The sequence below is a fragment of the Panthera uncia genome, chromosome A2 (genome assembly GCF_023721935.1).
Source record: "Panthera uncia isolate 11264 chromosome A2, Puncia_PCG_1.0, whole genome shotgun sequence".
In the NCBI taxonomy this organism is placed as follows: Eukaryota; Metazoa; Chordata; class Mammalia; order Carnivora; family Felidae; genus Panthera; species Panthera uncia.
In genome coordinates, this window is record NC_064816.1 from 72095297 (window position 1) to 72113530 (window position 18234).

The following is an 18234-nucleotide window of genomic DNA, read 5'->3' on the forward strand; positions in this document are numbered from 1 at the left end:
TTAAATAGGAAAAAACAATAGGGGCGCCTGGGTGGCTCAGCTGGTGAAGTGTCCAACTTCAGCTTAGGTCATGATCTCAGGGGTCATGAGTTCGAGCCCCACATCAGGCTCTGTGCTTGTGGGTCAGAGCCTGGAGCCTACTTCAGATTCTGTGTCTCCCTCTCTCTCTCTGCCTCTCTCTCTCTGCCTCTCTCTCTCTCTCTCAAATAATCATTAAAAAGAAAAAGAAAAAAATAAAGTACAAATTATATAACCATTGATACAATTTTTCTAAGAAACATAATCTGTGTGTTGTAAAACAGACAATAAAGCCCCTCTAAGCACAGAAAATGAGTAAAAATCAATATGTGAAATGTTATTTCTTCTATTGTTTTTAAACCCATGGTATCCATTATTTTTTTTATCAGAGAAATGCCTATTTTCAGTTAAAATAGCCTAGCCAATACGTACGTATGGAATTTCATTCTAGGGTAGTCCTCAGACCTTGCTGGCTTTTCCACCATTGCTCAGAGCTAACATTGCCAAGAAAACAAACAATGAGTAAACAAAATAAATCAATAAATTACACAAGATTGCAAATTATTGTGCAGCCAATCACTACTCTTGTCTGGAATCTGGGTCCCTGTGGACCTGCTTTCCGGGCGCCATCTCCTGGAGGGGTTGGCTGGTTTCCATCATCCTGTTGTGTTTCCCTGCTTTGTGGGAGACACACCCCATTGCTGCATTGAATTCATTGCATTCCACTTCCGGAAGCTTTGCTAACAGGTGTTTGGAAGGGCTTTGGCACGAATGCCAGGACCAAAATGCTTTCCATCAAAGAGATTGTTGAGGCAGAAGCTCCAGCAGTAAGATCTGCGTGGTGTGATAAAGTGAGAGCCCCTCCTGGTGCTTGTGGTTTTTGTGATGCATGTGCAAATTGCCACTAGTCAGGATGCCTTTGCTTCAGTGGGCCTGTTGGGTACAGTCAACATGTTCCCGAGGGCAGGGAGAACTTTTTTATATCTCTTTGCATGAGCCGTTTCCCACCATAAATCTATTTGGCCACCAGATAGTACAGGTTTTCTTTAATGATTATTTGAGAGAAAGAGAGACAATGTGATCAGGGGAGGAGCAGAGAGAGGGAGACAAAGAATCGGAAACAGGCTCCAGGCTCTGAGCTGTCAGCACAGGGCCCGACGCAGGGCTCGAACCCACGAGCTGTGAGATCATGACCTGAGCTGAAGTCAGACACTTAACTGAGCCCCCCAGGTGCCACACAGATAGTACGTTTGGGGCAGAAGTTAAGATAATGGTGTTTCCCTTAACATTTGCGGGGACAAGAAAAATTTAACAACATTGACTGTCATAGGCTTGAAATATTTTCACTAGTTTCAGTCCTCTGGTCTCCCCGATGACACTTAAAAAAACAAACAAACAACAGATAGCAGTCATTAATCATTGTGGTGTTTCCTAGCAGTTGTAACATCTCTAGTAGTAAGTAAGCAGAGTCCAGAAAATGTTTCCCATTTCTGAATCTACAAATAGCTAACAAATTGGAACCCATAAAAATAATAACAAAAAGAGGGATAACTCTGTCACCGAAAATCACTTTTTCAATCTGTCTCTGATATTATCTGGAGCTCACACCTAGTCTGAGCAAATGGAGTTCTGTTTTCCAGTGTACGTTTATGTTGTTCTGTTATTACAGTCAGTAAATATGCATTGGAGATATTTTGGTAAGAACAGAAAATGTGGAACAGATTCCAGACATAAAAGGAGGATTGGGCATTCTTGATTTTCAGAGCCAGTTCTGGAGGCAGAAAGGAAGGAAGACAGGTAGCAGACAGTCTTTCTATGTTTCTGAAATAGTCTTAAGGTTTGTAAAATCTAAGTGTTATGTTTAGCTAGAGAAATGGGAATTCATTGCTAATGGACTCGAGAGAAGAATGGGAGCGTGTTCATTTCTGCCCTCTTCCAAGTAGTTCATTTAGAATTGTTTTAATGTCTTATTTATTTATCTGTAGTCAAAGTGTCTGTTTCCTTGGCACTTCGCCTTTACTAACATTTTTAATTTAAATCTTTTGGTGATTTGTGTTGGCCATCATTCTCCCCCCCCCCCCCCCCCCCTTTTCGTGTACGTGACAGATCAGGTAAATTGCTGACCGGTGGAAACTGGGGTATTTGCTCCTTTGAGATCAGCAAAACATCCGAGCTGGGGACAGACATTGCCCTTGGCCTCCACCTGCTGGTGGCTGGAATCACAGCAGCCACACTATCAAGGTCTCAGTCACATCCAGCCAATGACAGCTGTTTAAATTATTTAGCAAAGGCAAGGTGATAACATACTGCCAGGTATATCTTGCAGTCGTAAGATCTGGTATGATCAACCTGATAGCTCTTTAGAGCACTAGAGATAAATCAGGGACTCCTGATTAACATTCTTTTTGAATGGAGAGAGTTAAGTTATTTTTGACAGCACCATTAAGACTTCACAGAAATATATTCTCTTCTGGACATACATCAGTTCAGTTGAGAGTAAAATCCAATCCCTAGTGGTTTGTGCTTGGCACATATATGGATGGAAGGATTTGTGCATAATCATTGGGAGGTGTAGCCTGTTCAACAACACAATGGTTGCCTTTTGATCTGTGACTGTGTGTATGTGTGCATGTGTGTGTACCATCTGCATGATACACGGTCCACCTGGTTTGATGCCGTTGAAGAGTAGGGAGATACTCACTCCATAGGTGTGAGTTTTCAAGCAGATGGAAAGCGTAAGTAACTCAGAATTATGGTAACACCACATGCTTTCTACATTTGAGTCTGAAAGTTCACTGTATGCACACTGTCTTTATATATCGTTTCCGATGTGGAAGAAACTTTGCCAGGAAGTCCTTAGGATCCTGGAGACAGCCCGTTGGATCCTGGAGACAGCCCGTTGATTTCTTCAATGGCAAAGCTATGAATAATTGTTCATTGTTATTGGAATGAAGGTGCCCTGCAGATTTATGTGCTGATTATCACTCCCCTGACAACAGCAACAATACATGCACACAAAGACGTGTTCACTTAAAACAAGAAATGCAGTTCTCTTAAATTTTTGAACAAACTTTGTATTTAGGGGAATGTTCCGTCATTCACCAGAGTCTGAATCCCCACTTCAATAATTGTTCACAGATAAATTTGCTGTAAATGAATGTGTTACCATTCATATAAGCATTACTTTTCTGAACCCAGTACTTTCAAGATGGGGTAGGGAAAAAAAAAAAGAAGGAAATGGTACGTCATGGTTTGTGACTACATGTTGGATCACTGCACACTGTGTGGAGAGCCAAATTCCTATAAGGGAGGCAAGTAAATTTCTAAGAATATGAGTAATACTTGGCCATGTAACAAATAGGATAGCTGTTAGCACTGTTTTTCATCCCGAAAGCACAATATTATGTTGTAGACAAATGCATTCTGTGGTGGGTTGGTTTTCTTTCATCTGTTACCTATAAATTTGAGTCAGAAGAAGGGTTCTTTGTTTTGTTTTGTTTTTTAATTTTTTTTTTAACATTTATTTATTTTTGAGACAGAGAGAGACAGAGCATGAACAGGGGAGGGTCAGAGAGAGGGAGACACAGAATCTGAAACAGGCTCCAGGCTCTGAGCTGTCAGCACAGAGCCCGACGCGGGGCTAGAACTCACAGCCCTCACGGACCACGAGATCATGACCTGAGCTGAAGTAGGCCGCTTAACCGACTGAGCCACCCAGGCACCCCTTGTTTTGTTTTTTAATGTGCTGCCCTGGGGGCGCCTGGGTGGCTCAATCAGCTGAGCATCTGACTTCAGGTCAGGTCACAATCTCACGGTCTGTGGGTTCAAGCCCTGCGTGGGGCTCTGTGCTGACAGCTCGGAGCCTGGAGCCTGCTTTGGATTCTGTGTCTCCCTCTCCCTCTGCCCCTCCCCTGCTTGCGCTCTCTCTTTCAAAAATGAATAAAATTAAAAAAAAATTTTAAACTGTGCTGCTCTGATATTAGGTCTGTGGCTCACATTCTCCATCTTCTACTTCTGATGCCTGCTCTGCACTGTCCATTTCCTGTTCTGGGTGTGGCAGTCAATATCAGCAACACTAGAACTTTCCTAACCTAACGGGACAAGCTGGTTGGAATTTATTCAGTAGAGAAGAGGAACAGCTAATGCTGATCACAGCAGATCACTTTTTTTGAAATATGTGTCTTGGGTGTATTATATAAGATCAATTGAATATTCTTCTTCCTCAGTCTTTTCTGATTTGGACTTTGCAAATCAGGCCTGCCAAACTGATGTTAGAGTCTTAGATGTGCTCTCTATAACCAATCTGTTCAAAAATAAAACTTCTGATTGCATTTTATTTAATTTTTGCAAGTTTTAAATGCTACTTAAAGCTCTTCTTTGACTATGTCCAACCTTAGAAACAATTTTTTTTAATGTTTATTTATTTTTGAGGGAGAGAGTGTGAGCAGGGAAGGAGCAGAGAGAGAGGGAGACACAGAATCCAAAGCAGGTTCCAGTCTAAACTGTCAGAACAGAGCCCTATGCGGGGCTCGAACTCATGAACCATGAGATCGTGACCTGAGCTGAAGTCAGAAACTTAACTGACTGAGCCATCCAGCCCTCCCAAAAGAAATTTTTTAACTTCTTTTCTAGTTGACTTCTCATATTAAAGGACCCCAAATTTGATTTGATTTTTGATTACAATGCATATTTTATAACAAAATTTTTTTCCCCTTCATTCCCAGGAAGTCCCATTGAGAAAACTCCCCAATATATTTTTTTCACAATTGCGATTTAGCTTCTGGGACCTTCCCCACGAAGATTTTAGAGTTTATACTGAAATGCAGTTTTTCTAAATTCTGACTTTGCATGGTGAGGATGCTTTTCTTAATGTAGCTTTCTTCCCTGATCCGGGTTTTGGGGTCGGTCCCCTTCCATTTTGTGACTCAGATATCTTCTAGGGCTTTGCCACCATCCACTTTCAGGCGACAAAAATAGAAATACCTTGGGAAGGGGACCACCCACCCTTAAAAGCCATGTCTCAGGAATGACATACATCACGTTCATTCAAATTCCATTTGCCGTCCCGAAGTGCAAGGGAAGCTGAGGAATGTGGCATCGTTGGGGGCTCAGGAAGAAGGGTCGTCATTTTCCGTTTTTTTAAAGTGAAGTGTAGATGACACAGCAGGTTACGTTAGTTTCATGTGTACAGCATAGTGATTTGACAAGTCTGTGCGTTCTGCTCTGCTCACTGTAAGTGTACCCACCATCGGCACCCAACAGTGCCATTACACTACCATTGGCCGTTGTTCCCTGTGCCGTGCCTTTTGTTCCCATGGAAGAGAGGTCAGCTCTGATGGACGGAGGGCGGGCCCCACCATGCCTGAATCCTGGGCTTCGGTATGTCACAGAGAACTTCGACATCCGATGAGCCTCAGGAGAGGGGATGGAAGTGGAAGGGCCGAGTCTGACTCTTGTTGACTCTCATGGAGGTACAGACACAACCTGTCCGGTTCCCGGTTTGCAGGTCGTGCCTGGGACGGATGCTGATGTGACTGTTGCCACCTTGGTTTCGGCTGCTGAGGAGGCCCCGGTGGAGGAGGCAGAGATGGAGAAGGCAGCTCTTCCCACTGGGGAAGGAGCAGGTGTAGAGGAGGCCCGGACCGACGCGGATACCGCACAGGCCATGGATGGTGACAGATCTCAACCCGAAGAGTCCGAAGTAGCAGCACCTCAGGTGAGTGTCCCAGTGAAATGGAGGCTCCGGGCAGGTGGTGCCAGTTGAAATACTGTTTCCTGGGGAGTGCTGATCTCCCCTTTGGGTGCAGAATAGGTCTGTGGCCATTGTGTGGTGCCCCACGTTACAAAATAGAATTTTATCTACGTTACTATATGATATATATCATCATATAACTTCATATATGTTTAAAATTTTAAATTCATTTTATATGTGTTATTTATATTTTTGTTGTTATCTATATATTTATATATGTATATATATAAGCTTCTCAGAAAGAATGGTCCTGGCATTCTCTCGATGTCAGCATTGTGAGATTCACGCGGGCCCCCCTGGTGACAGAGAAAAAGAAGGAAGCATAGACCATGAAAAAGTGAGGTGGAGGGAGGAGGGAGAGAATATGACAGAATAATGGGGCTGTGGCATGGATTACGTGAGAAAATGGCTGTACAGTGAGCGCTTAGCCCAGTGGCAGGCACCCAGTGAGAACCCAACATTAGTAGTTAAATCATATTCATTCTTAGTAGTATGTAGGGATTATTTTTATTATTAGAGTGCCCCCAAATTCACCATTAGGCTCCTTTCACCAACCCCCGCCCCTCATTTGCACATTCAAAAGGACAAAAGACAGCAGGTCATTAAATACATACATGAACTTGCCCGATTGGCCTCAGGTCTTGGCTTCTTCAGAGAAGTGTTCAAAGTCAACAAATCCATATTTCACAATGGGGGCGGGGAGGGGGGGGGAAGGTCTTCTAAACCTCACGTTTGGTTCTTCTAGATTCCAGGAGGTAACAGTGAAAAGGGCTCTCAGTGTTCTGCTTTCCTTTGTCCTGATGAGTTTACTCAGGAGAAATCTGTCCCGAATCTTCTCCAGGGTTACTCAAAGCTTGAAACCAAGTGATCCCTTTGATCCCGCTAGAAAAACAGCGGGGAGTACTGGTATCTGGAGAAATGCCTCAAAATACGTTCCATTTGTTCACCGGGTTTTCTTGTCACAGTGCCAGAAGTGTGTTTGTATTCCATGGTTACACTTGTTGAAAGAGTGTATTCTTTTCTCCAAATAATAACTGGGCTATTTCTCCCAAAATAACAGGAGCGCCCACTGATATCGGAGGGAATGTAGAACTTGACCGGAAAGGCAGTAAACATCTCCAAGACTTCCATTATGCTAGTCAAATTCCTCTTCTTGCTCATCTTTGTTGCAAAATACAAGGGGGGTCTTGATCCTCTGGTGCTTTACCCCTGGAGAGTAGAGTCCTCGGAGTGGTGGGGGGGGGTGGAATTAGCGCCCTCCAACTGTAACTGCAGTGTGGGCTCTGACGATAATCAACTAGCAAAGCAGAGGCAGATTTTCTCCAAACTGCAATATGGCTGCAGGCTGTTCAGGAGTCCCGCGGGCCCTGGGAGAAAAGGGATCACAGGAGGTTATATGTCCCCTCCAAACAGTGTTAGGGGGCACCGGGGTGGCTCAGTAGCTTGAGCGTCCAGCTCTTGGTTTCAGTTCAGGTCATGATCTCACAGTTTGTGGGTTCGAGCGCCACATTGGGCTGCACGTTGATGGTGCAGAACCCTGCTTGGAATTCTCCCTCTCCCTCTCTGCCCCTCCTCCCTCTCTCAAAATAAATAAATAAACATTAAAAACAAAACAAAACAGTGTTAGTATTCAGTGGGACAAGAGTGGACCATGGCAAAAACGAGGCTATTCCTGGAACCCTACTACATTCTCTTTCAGGATTGTCTCCCCGCCCTGACATAACTCCCCTTCCCTCCCTGCAGTCTCCTACCCCCTTCCCAATTTCCACAGAAACCCTACTTCTTAGCAAACTGCCTGACTGCTCAGGGGTCCAGAAATTAATCCTGCCAAGGGTTTCTGTCTCAGGAGAGATAGAAAGGAGGCCATGTCAGGAGGAAGGTCCTGCAAGGTTTGGGCCAGTTTTGGGGAACAGCAGGCACTTTGTTGAATAGAGGATGTGGGGAAAGTGGGAGCCATGGAGGGTATGCCAGGGATAGAAGCAGTGCACAAGTCTTTTCTTCGCTCCCAGCCTCTGCTTGGAACCATCACATTTTTCTTCCCGCAGGAGAAGGTCATCCCTTCAGTTGTCATAGAGCCCGCCTCCAACAATGAAGGGGAAGAACACGAAGCAGCTGAGGTGGCAGAGACCAAGGAGACCCCCATGGCCGCGGCTTCCGCCAGCGAGCCCCCAGAGCTGGCCGCAGAGCCCAGGGCGGGTGAGGACTCCCAGCCCGTGCCTTCCGCTCCAGCCGCAAGCCAGTTGTCTCAGGAAGTGCCTCCCGGCTTCCTCTACAAGGTCTGGTGGCCAGTTGTCCTTCCTCTGCTTTGAGGCCCTTTTGCTGGAAACTTTGATTTTCGGCTGTTTACTTTTGCCTTTTGCAATATGTATTCTTTTTCTGCACTGGAGGGAAGAAAGGTTCAAATCAATGGGATGAAGGTTATGTTCGGAGACACCATCAAATAGCTACTTAGAGGGGCGCCTGGGTGGCTCAGTTGGTTAAGTGTCCGACTTCGGCTCAGGTCACCATCTCGCAGTTCGTGAGTTCCAGCCCCATATCAGGCTCTGCGCTGACAGCTCAGAGCCTGGAGCCTGCTTCCGGTTCTGTGTCTCCCTCTCTCTCTGCCTCTTCCCCACTAACACTCTGTCTCTCCATCTTTTAGAAAGTAAATAAGCATTTAAAATTTTTTGAAAAAAAAAAATGGCTACTTAGAGCTTTCATAAAGGGAAGGGGCCTTACCCAAAACCTGTTTTCGGTAAATACCTGAAAACACTGGCTTAAGCTAAGTGCCAAAGGCAGTTAATCCTCCTTAATAGAATATGGGTGGGAATTTTCAGTTCCATAATATGAATTTACGTTTCAAAACTCAGCTCTTTTTCTTTCACAAATGTTAAATTTAAGTGTGTTTGTGAGGGCGGGAGTGGAGAGGAATAGTCCTCTTTTTTCTTTTTTTAAATGTTTGTTCTTGAGAGAGAGTGTGCATGCAAGCAGGGGAGGGGCAGAGAGAGAGGGAGACAGAGGATCCAAAGTGGGTTCTGTCCTAACGGCACAGATGCGGGGCTCGAACCCATGAGCCGTGAGATCATGACCTGAGCCAAAGTTGGACACTTAACGAACTGAGCCACCCAGGTACCCCTAGTCATCTTTTTTTTCTCTCTCTGCTCATTAGAGACCTGTCCCCTTGCTACCTCAGATGGGGCCGGGGCGGGTGGAATGGATTTATGAATGAATCACACAGAGGAACAATTAAACGTGTGGTTAGTGAGGGCGGGTGTCCGCTGTGTGGTAAGCAGAGCACAGGAAGTCAAGGAGGCGGATTCCCTACAAGGCCAGCCTCCCTGGGGCCACCCCCACTCCCCTCACTAACTGCAGCGGCCCGAGGAACATCACTCCTCTCTCTGTGCTTCTCATTCTCAGCAGCAAAGTGGCTTTGAGAATAAAATCCTCATTTCCAGCTCTGACATTTTATCATTCTGTATGCAGAGTACAGCCAATCCCTTAACCTCAGGGGGGTAGGGCTAAGGGGAGGGACATGGGAGAAATACACCCGTCCATGACTGAATAGTTGTTCAAGCTGGTGAGGAGTATGTGGGTCATTATACTCTTCTTTCTACTTTGTTTTTTAAAAATTTTTTTATAATCAAATTTTGAATAAGTCTTTCCAAAAAAGGGGAAAGAGAGGGGGTAGGGAGAGAGGACAGGTGTTGTTTAAGGGTATAAACTTCCAGTGAGTAGAAGCTAAGCCCTAGAGATCTAATGCACAGCATGGTGAATACAGACAACAATATTGTATTATAATCATCAAACTTGCTCAGAGACTAGATCTTAATTATTCCAACCAGTAGAAAGAAATGGTAATTACACAACATGATAGAGGTGTTACAGTGGCATCATATTAGGGTATATAAATGTGTCAAATTAGCATGTTGTACACCTTGAATTTGCATAATATTACTTGTCAAATATATTTCAACGTTTATTTATTCATTTATGATTATATTTCAATTTTTAAATTCTACTTATTTACTTAAGTAATCTTTACACCCACTTTGGGGCTCAAACTCATGACCCCAAGCTCAAGAGTCACATGGTCTTCCGACTGAGCCAGTCAGGCACCCCAAATAGATTTCAGTTTTGGTTTAATGTTTTTATTTATTTTTGAGAGACAGAGAGTGAGCGGGGGAGGGGCAGAGAGAGAGGGAGACACAGAATCCGAAGCAGGTTCCAGGCTCTGGGCTGTCAGCACAGAGCCCAACGCAGGGCTCAAACCCACAAACTATGAGGTCATGATCTGAGCTGAAGCCAGACACTTAACCAACTGAGCCACCCAGGTGCCCCTATGTTTCAGTTAAAAAAAAAAATGAAAGAAAAGAAACAGATTGGCATGGTTTCAAAGGTAAGCTAGGGAAGGAAGTTTATACAGGAACTGATCCCTGCGTTTAATTAAATAGTACTTCCCATATAACATGGGAAGTGATGATTTTTCCAATCCTTAATTACATGACAGAAGTGAAGTTAGAGGCACTTCCAACTAGGCATTTTTAGTTCAAGTTTAAAAACGAACAATAATAAAGCATTAGTGATAATAAAATGTAAATCTCTAATAAAAATAGGATGAATTGAAATTTAACAAAAGCACTACGTTTCAACTCTTGCAGAACGTATTGTGTTCCTAAATGTACATCCAAACTGCCTCAGTATCAGTCTTCAAGAATTGGATGTTTTAAGTAAACAGGACTTCTTTCTGTGTTTAGAGGTCTTCTCCCTTGAGGTATGTTAGAATCACCGTCTTTTTTATCCGGGTTCGAGAGACTTCTACAAGTACCTGCTGCTCATCTGGCTGAGAGACTTCAATGTTACGCTTCCTTTCTTTTTAAAATTAGTAAATTCAGGGCGCCTGGGTGACTCAGTTGGTTAAGCGTCCGACTTTGGCTCAGGTCATGATCTCACGGTCTGTGGGTTCAAGCCCCTCATTGGGCTCTGTGCTGACAGCTCGGAGCCTGGAGCCTGCTTCGGATTCTGTGTCTCCCTCTTGCTCTGCCCCTGCCCCGCTCATGCTCTGTGTCTTTCTCTCTCTCTCTCTCTCTCTCTCTCTCTCTCTCTCTCTCTCTCTCAAAAATAAATAAATGTTAAAAAAATAAAATTAGTAAATTCTTCTAAAATCTTTTGCAGGTGGAAACACTGCACGATTTTGAGGCAGCAAATTCTGATGAACTTACCTTACAAAGGGGTGACGTGGTATTGGTGGTCCCCTCAGATTCAGAAGCTGACCAGGTAAAGAGTGAAATTGAAAGGTCCTACGGGCTATGTTGGTTTTTTTCTGAGGGTCTCTTGGACGCAGTGACTTCCTGAAGACATTTCTATTTCCTGAGGTGCTACAGGGCGCTTAGGGCTTATGAGTACAGGACATGGCTAACGGAAGCTTTTTAGGACACCTCTTTTGGGGATGGTGTTATATTGTTTCTTTTTGATACAAATAGATGACCATTTCTTATTTTGCATCCGCTTTCTAGGGATGTTGTCTCTGAAAAACCAGTGTTTAGGAAATGTGGCCCCTATCCACGTGCACTAAAAATCTCCCTCAAAAGTAGTTGCCTCTGCGGATGGGGAGATTGGCCAGGAGAGAACATGGGGGAGCTTTCTAGGGATGGAAATGTTTTCTGTCTGAATAGGGGTGTGGATTACACGTGTGTATGCATTTGTCAAAACTAAACTGTACATTTAAATGATGTTTGCATTACCTAGTATTTATACTTCAATTTTAAAAGACTCTTTAAAAAAATCACCTTTGAGCATAGTGTTCTGATGTGAAGGTGCCAAGAATTCCATTTTGTTCTTATTCGTAGGATTTGTGAACCCCTAAATAGCATGCAAAATGTATACATGTGCCTATTGAACATGTTTTTCTGGAGAGAAGAGCTATAATTTCCATCATCTTCTCAAGGAGGTTTCTGAGCCTTTTACCCCCCAAAATAAAGTTGCTGCTTTAGAGGGCAAGGCTTCCCAAGCCCCACATTTTGTTCTTTCTCTTGATAATACACTTTCCAAGATAGAACAGGTGCTGGGTCAAAGTCTTGACCATAATAAGATTAAATTAGATATGAATAGTAACAATAGAGCTTTAAAAGCTCTAAATATTAAGTGTATATATATATATATATATATATATATATATATATATATTCTGAATAATCCTTGGACCACATAAGTCACAGTGTAAATTAGAAAAATATTTCCTAGTGACCATCAATTTCTAAATTTTCAGCCCAAGAGGATAAAAAAGATCAAATTAAGTACAAAGCACAGGGAAGGACAGAAATAATAAAAATAAATTCACAGATGAATGCAATAAAAAGACACACAATGGAGAAAACTAATAAATCCAAAAGTTAGTTGTTTGAAAGGATCAGTAAAATAGTTAAAACCTCAGATACAATCTTCAAGGCAAAAAGTGGCAAAGCATTAATTACCATCAGGCAAAAGTGTCTACATATCTCAAAATCGTTAAAAAAGCCATTATAATTAAGCTAATTTTTTTTGCATTAACCATAAGTTATCTTTTAAAAAGATTAAGAGTAAAAAGCTAATCTTACATCTACCAACATGTTCACCATTTTCTCTGCTCTTTCTGATTCTTCTAATACATGAGTTTCCATCCAGTCTCACTTCTTTTCTGCCTGAAAGTTTTCTTTTCTTTTTCTTCTTTTTTTTAATATTCTTTTTCAGTGCACTTTTTCTTTTTCTTTCTTTTTTAAAAAAAAGATTTTATGTTTAAGTAATCTCTACATCCAACCTGGGGTTCGAACTCACAACCCCAAGTTCAAGAGTCACATGCTCCACAGACTGAGCTAGCCAGGTGCCCCTGCCTGAAAAATTTTCTTCACCAATTCCTATGAGGCTAATCTGTTGGCAATATATACTCTCAGTTTCTGTTTATCTGAAAATGTCTTTCTTTCGTCTTCATTTTTAAAGATATTTTCCCAAGAGAAAGAATTTTGAGTTGACTTTTTTCTTTCAACTTTTTAAAGATACTGCTCCGTGTTCTCTGTTTTATTGCTATTTATGACTAGAAATCAGCTGCCATTTGCTTAACATTGTTTCTGGGTATATATATACTGTGACTTTTTCCCTAACTGCTTTTAAGAATTTCTCTGTATCTTTGGTTTTCATCAGTTCATTGTAATGTGCTTAGGGCTTGTTTGTTTTGTTGTTTTTATTTGTTTTGTGGTTTTCATGCTTGGGATTCACTGAGCTGCTTAGATTTGTAGCCTGATGTTTTCCATTACATTTGGAAGACTTTCAGCTAATATTTCTTAAATTCTTCTCCTGCCTCATTCTCTTTCTCCTCTTTTTGGGAGTCCCTAATTATACATCTGTTGGACTTCTTGATGTCTAAGACTGTCCTTTTTTGTTCAACATGTAATTCTTTCTGGTACTCAGGTTGGATAATTTCTATTGATTTGTCTTCAAGTACAGTGACCTTTTCTTCTGCTACTTTGAATTTGTTGTTTAGCTTATCCAGTGACTTTTTCATTTCAGATGCTGTACTTAACACAGTTCTATAATGTTGGTGTTGGTTTTGTATTTAGTTGCCATTTCCTTCCTGAGATTTCCCATCTATTCTTTCATTATTGCTATCTTTCAGTGTAAGCACGTGCACATATTTTATAATAGCTGTGTTAACTTCTTACTGCTAATTCCAAAAGCTAGGCCATCTCAGCACACACTTCTATCGATTGCCTTTTATCTTCAGGGGATATTTTCCTTTTTTTTCTCATATATAGTAATTTTTTAAAGTTTCTTTTTAACATTTATTTATTTTTGAGAGAGAGAGAGACAGAGAGAGATTATGAACAGGGAGGGGCAGAGAGAAAGGGAGACACAGAATCTGAAGCAGGCTGTCAGCACAGAGACTGACGCGAGGCTCAAACTCGAGAACCATGAGATCATAACGTGAGCCAAAGTCAGATACTTAACCAACTGAGACACCCGGGCACCCCTCCAGCAATTTTTTTTCTTTTTATTGATACTGGACACATTGTAGAGTCTGGATTCTGTTTTCTGTCTCTGAAGCTTGTTTCTTTTTCCTCTAGCAGACATGGAGGTAACTGGATAATTAGCTTGAATTCATGGAAGTTTGTCTTATGCTTTGTTAGGGTGGGTCTGTTTCAATTTTGCCTTTCTTTGAGGATGGACTCTTAGTCCTAAGACATCTTTTACTTCTGAGAATGGCCCTTCTGAAATTTGAGTAGAAAACCTGAAGGATTCACCAGGCTTCCTAACTTGGTGGGATTTAAACTCTAAACTCTGTCTCCCCTCCATGGGCAGTGCTGAAACTTCTCTTCAGTTTTTCTGCCTCCCTGTGTTGCTTTCTCCTTGGGGACCCCTTGTATATTCACAACCTGTGGGGGCCGCTCAGGATTTCAGGGGAATTTCTCTGCATGCTTGGGAACCCGCTTCTGTTGATCTCTTCAAGATATTCCCCATAGAAATATAGTTCCTCTGGAAGCCCTCCACTCTTCCTTTGAATGCCCTGTGTCACACAGGCTGAGGCTAATCCTCGGGCGCGGGGGTGGGGTGCTGTATCGGCAGAGATCTCACCCAGTGCAATTTCCTACTTTCAAGGGTTAAATATTCTCCATTTTTGGCCTGCTTTTTTGGTCGGTGCCAGTGCCTTCAAATAGTTGTTATATATGTCAACCCCATGATTTGTAATAATCCTATCATATAAACTTTTATATTACATATTTTATTATTTCTGTACATAAGTAGTTGCAAATATGTATACATATACATATGTAGATTTGTATAATATATAGTTATTCTAGTGGTTATAACTGTTCTGTGCAGAAGCACCTGTCTGACACAAGCTATTTGGCCGTTACCAAAACTGTAAGTCTCGTCCACCACACATTTTAAGCAGTTAAAATTTAATTTTCCCGATTTGCTTCGGCTCAAGATTGATATTGGCTAATATTTTTCACTTCACTATATAAATTGTGTTTCAGAGTATACGTGTTGGCATACATCTTGATGATGAGTTTGTACCAGTCCATAACTTTTGTTCTTTATTGAAACAATTTTAAAATGCATGACTCTACTTGGCTCCATTAGATTTTTTCATTCATTGTAAATAAAGTCAAATATAGACACTTGTGGGGGGAAATATGGCCTTTTAGATGCTTACTGGAGGTTTAGAAAAAATTTAGTTATCATCTTTTACTTTAAGTATAACTTTGCCCTTCACATATATAACATCATAATTTTCAAGAGGACATTTCCCTTCCTCGCTAGGATATTATCAGGTATTTTATTGAGTCATCTTTTCCTCGGGTTTTTTCTTTCCCCACCTTCGAAAATTGGCCTGTCTAAATGCTTATATTGCTTGTCTATATAGCAGCATCAATTTATAGCCTCAGATTATACCAAGAGGGAATGTATTCAGGCTCTTTATTTAATTTTTGAGACCTCATTTTATCTGATGTACTTGAACTATATTGAGAGTGGCTTCTGATTGAATCTCCCCATCCTTCATCCTAAGTGGGATCTCTTTCGTGCATTGGTTAACATAATCAAGACAAGTCATTGCCCGCTAGTTTTGCACTATACGGTCTGTAGGTTTCATGCCGCTCCTTCCACTCAGCATTTTCCAACCGGGATCTGCTGATCTGCCATAGGCCAAGGACAGACAGCAGCCTTCGTCCTCAGAATCACCTGTCGTCTCCCGAGCTGAATGGCCACACACAGTGGCTCCCTTTACTTTCCTGCGGCTGTCTTCCTGTTCATGATGGTACTCCTACAAGACAGATGTTTGTGAGAAATACTTTATAAAGAACACAGGAATGTTTCCAACAAGCATGTCATGACAACAACCTGCTTTGTGGTTCATATAAACTCGAAAAATGAGATACTGTCACAGCAACAACACACACAATGGCAATAGCAGGTTAACACCTATCTAGCGGTTACTTGATAAGCGTTATGTGTGGTGGTTTATTTGGGTCACATGATGTGAGCTGGGGCACAGAGTTCTTCCTTCCAGGCAGGTTCAGGATGAGATACTAGGCCTTCCATGGCTTTGGCAGCACTATATCCTGACCTGGGTCCTTAAGTCATTTCTTCCCTGTGACCCACAGGATAGAGAATGTTCCTGTGCACGACATGTTTGTACATGGTGCTTTTCTTTCTGCACTGGCTATCATTCTTAATCCTTTCCTCTTCCTTAAGAACTCCTGTCATAATCCAATTAACGTCAATTAACTATATACAAAATTATAATATTTGTATTAACTTTCAGTTAGCTATACTAGATCCAGAAAATAAATAATTTTAAATGTTTATAATTATTATTATTTTTTAAGGTTATATATCTTGAGAGAGAGTGAGCGTGAGTGGAGGATGGTCAGAGAGAGGGAGAGAGAGAGAATCCGATGCAGGCTCTGAGCACTGTCATTGTGGAGCCAGATGTGGGGCTAGATCTCATGAACTGTGAGATCATGACCTGAGCTGAAATCAAGAGTCCACCCCTTAACCGACTGAGCCACTCAGATGCCCCTTGTTTTTTGTTTTTTTTTTTTTTTTTAACCTAATAACTTATTTGGGACGAGCTTTCCCACTGCTTTCAGACACTGGTTTATGTATAATGTAACATCCTGGTGCAGTATCACAACCCCCAAATTATTTTGGGGGTGCCTGGGTGGCTCAGTCTGTAAAGCATCCAACTCTTGATTGTAGCTCAGGTCATGATCTCACAGTTTGTGAGTTCAGGCCCCACATCGGGCTGTGCGCTGACAGCCTGTAGCCTGCTTGGGATTCTCTCTCTCTCTCTCTCTCTCTCTCTCTCTCTCTGTCTCTCTGTCTCTCTCTCAGCCCTTCCCCATTTGCACTCTCTCTCTCTCAAAATAAATAAATAAAATAGACATGTAAGTTATTTTGTTAATTCTTGGCAGTGCAGATTTTTCCAGTAGTTTGTTAGACCTTGAAAGCCCTGTCTTTGTCTTGCAGGATGCAGGCTGGCTGGTGGGAGTGAAGGAATCAGACTGGCTTCAATATAGAGACCTCGCCACCTACAAAGGCCTCTTTCCAGAGAACTTCACCCGGCGCCTGGATTAGGGCCAAAAATATTGTAGAAAGAGCCTATCGGGTTTTTAAACCCGCGGGGAAAACCCAAACCGTTCACTTTTGCTATTACACTCTTAATGATTTACAGGCTGGTGCCAGACAAAGCTTGAAAAGATATATCAATGGAGCATGTGTGCAAGAAAAAAAAAAAAAAGATAAAAGAAAAAAAAAAACCCACAAAAAATGTGAGAGAAAAAAGTAAATTACAGATAAGGTCCTCACTGGTTCCCACGTTATCGATTAACAGGTTTATTTGTACTTTGTCCAAGCTGTGGAGACTCTTGTACTTGATCCCCTCCCACCAGTGCTGCAGTAGCTTTCTCCAGACCAGAACCTTAATTTCTCTGCGCCAAGTGTATGGTATTGAGCGGCTGTCCTGCAGAAGACGTGATGAGTTATCCTGTAGTTCGAGATTATCTTGTTCCCTTGCACAGGTGTGAGCACGTGCTCGCTCTCTCCCAAGTTTACCGTGTTTAAACTGTTGGCACACGTTTTCAGTGTTCTTTCCCACCACCTCTCTCTCTGTATATGTATAAGGACACACAGGTACACACGCTAGTTCCCATCTCTCCCCGATCTATGTGTATGCCCAGCGCCACGCTACATATACATAGTTGCCTTTTGCTTTCTTTCGTTCCATCTGAGCTCTTTGCCTCTCGAGTGTCATTGATACATGCATTGCCCTGGCTCTGTCTGGCATTTACAGTTGCAGTTTTGCCTCCGGGCAAAACCCGCCATCCCATTGCCAAAACAGTCGACAGTATCTGTGTTTTGTAATGTGCATTTTTTCAGGATGCCATGACAAATAGCATGTCAGAGCTGCTGTCCCTTTGGAGAAAGCCGAGCCTCATTGTCTAGGTGTCCGGCTGCGGTGGCTGGAGGTAAGCTAGCTGGGATGAGCAGCTATGTAGTGTTAACTTCTGCCTTTCTAAGATTGGCTGCCTGATGGGGCATAAAAGTCCACCCCCAAAGAACACTATATATATATTAAAAAAAAAAAAAGCTCCTATATATTTCCAACTCTTTATATTTATGCGACTCATCTTCCCAGATTGTCCCGAAATAAGATAGGTGATGTATGCTGTATCCACAAATCATGTGTAACGACTATGTTTTCAGTGCTGTGTCATTCCAAATAAACCATTGGTAATCTCCAGCAATTACCCTACTTCCTCCGCAGAGTCCTTTGTTTGGGGAAGCTTGTTTCAGTCGGATGCACTGCTTGAAATAGTGTATTGTTGGAGTTGTTATTTGTGCGGAAATACGCTTGTTCCTCCGGGTTGTGCTCCATAGCCCGCCTCCCTTCCCCAGAGCCCTCCCTCCCAGTCATTGCTGGTCATTCGGTGTCCCTGCTGCCCAGCAAT

General features: G+C 42.4%; 1 protein-coding gene across 2 annotated transcripts in view; it reads left to right on the forward strand.

The window, feature by feature from the left end:
• Positions 1 to 18034, forward strand: part of AMPH (amphiphysin) — a 248068-nt gene extending 230034 nt beyond the window's left edge. For both annotated transcript variants that reach the window (XM_049642759.1, XM_049642761.1), the window contains 4 exons: positions 5525 to 5734; positions 7816 to 8046; positions 10922 to 11023; positions 16754 to 18034. In XM_049642759.1, the coding sequence (XP_049498716.1) occupies positions 5525 to 5734; positions 7816 to 8046; positions 10922 to 11023; positions 16754 to 16861 (651 nt within the window). In that variant the 3' untranslated portion in view covers positions 16862 to 18034. The remainder of the gene's footprint in view (positions 1 to 5524; positions 5735 to 7815; positions 8047 to 10921; positions 11024 to 16753) is intronic.
• Positions 18035 to 18234: the final 200 nt, after the last annotated feature.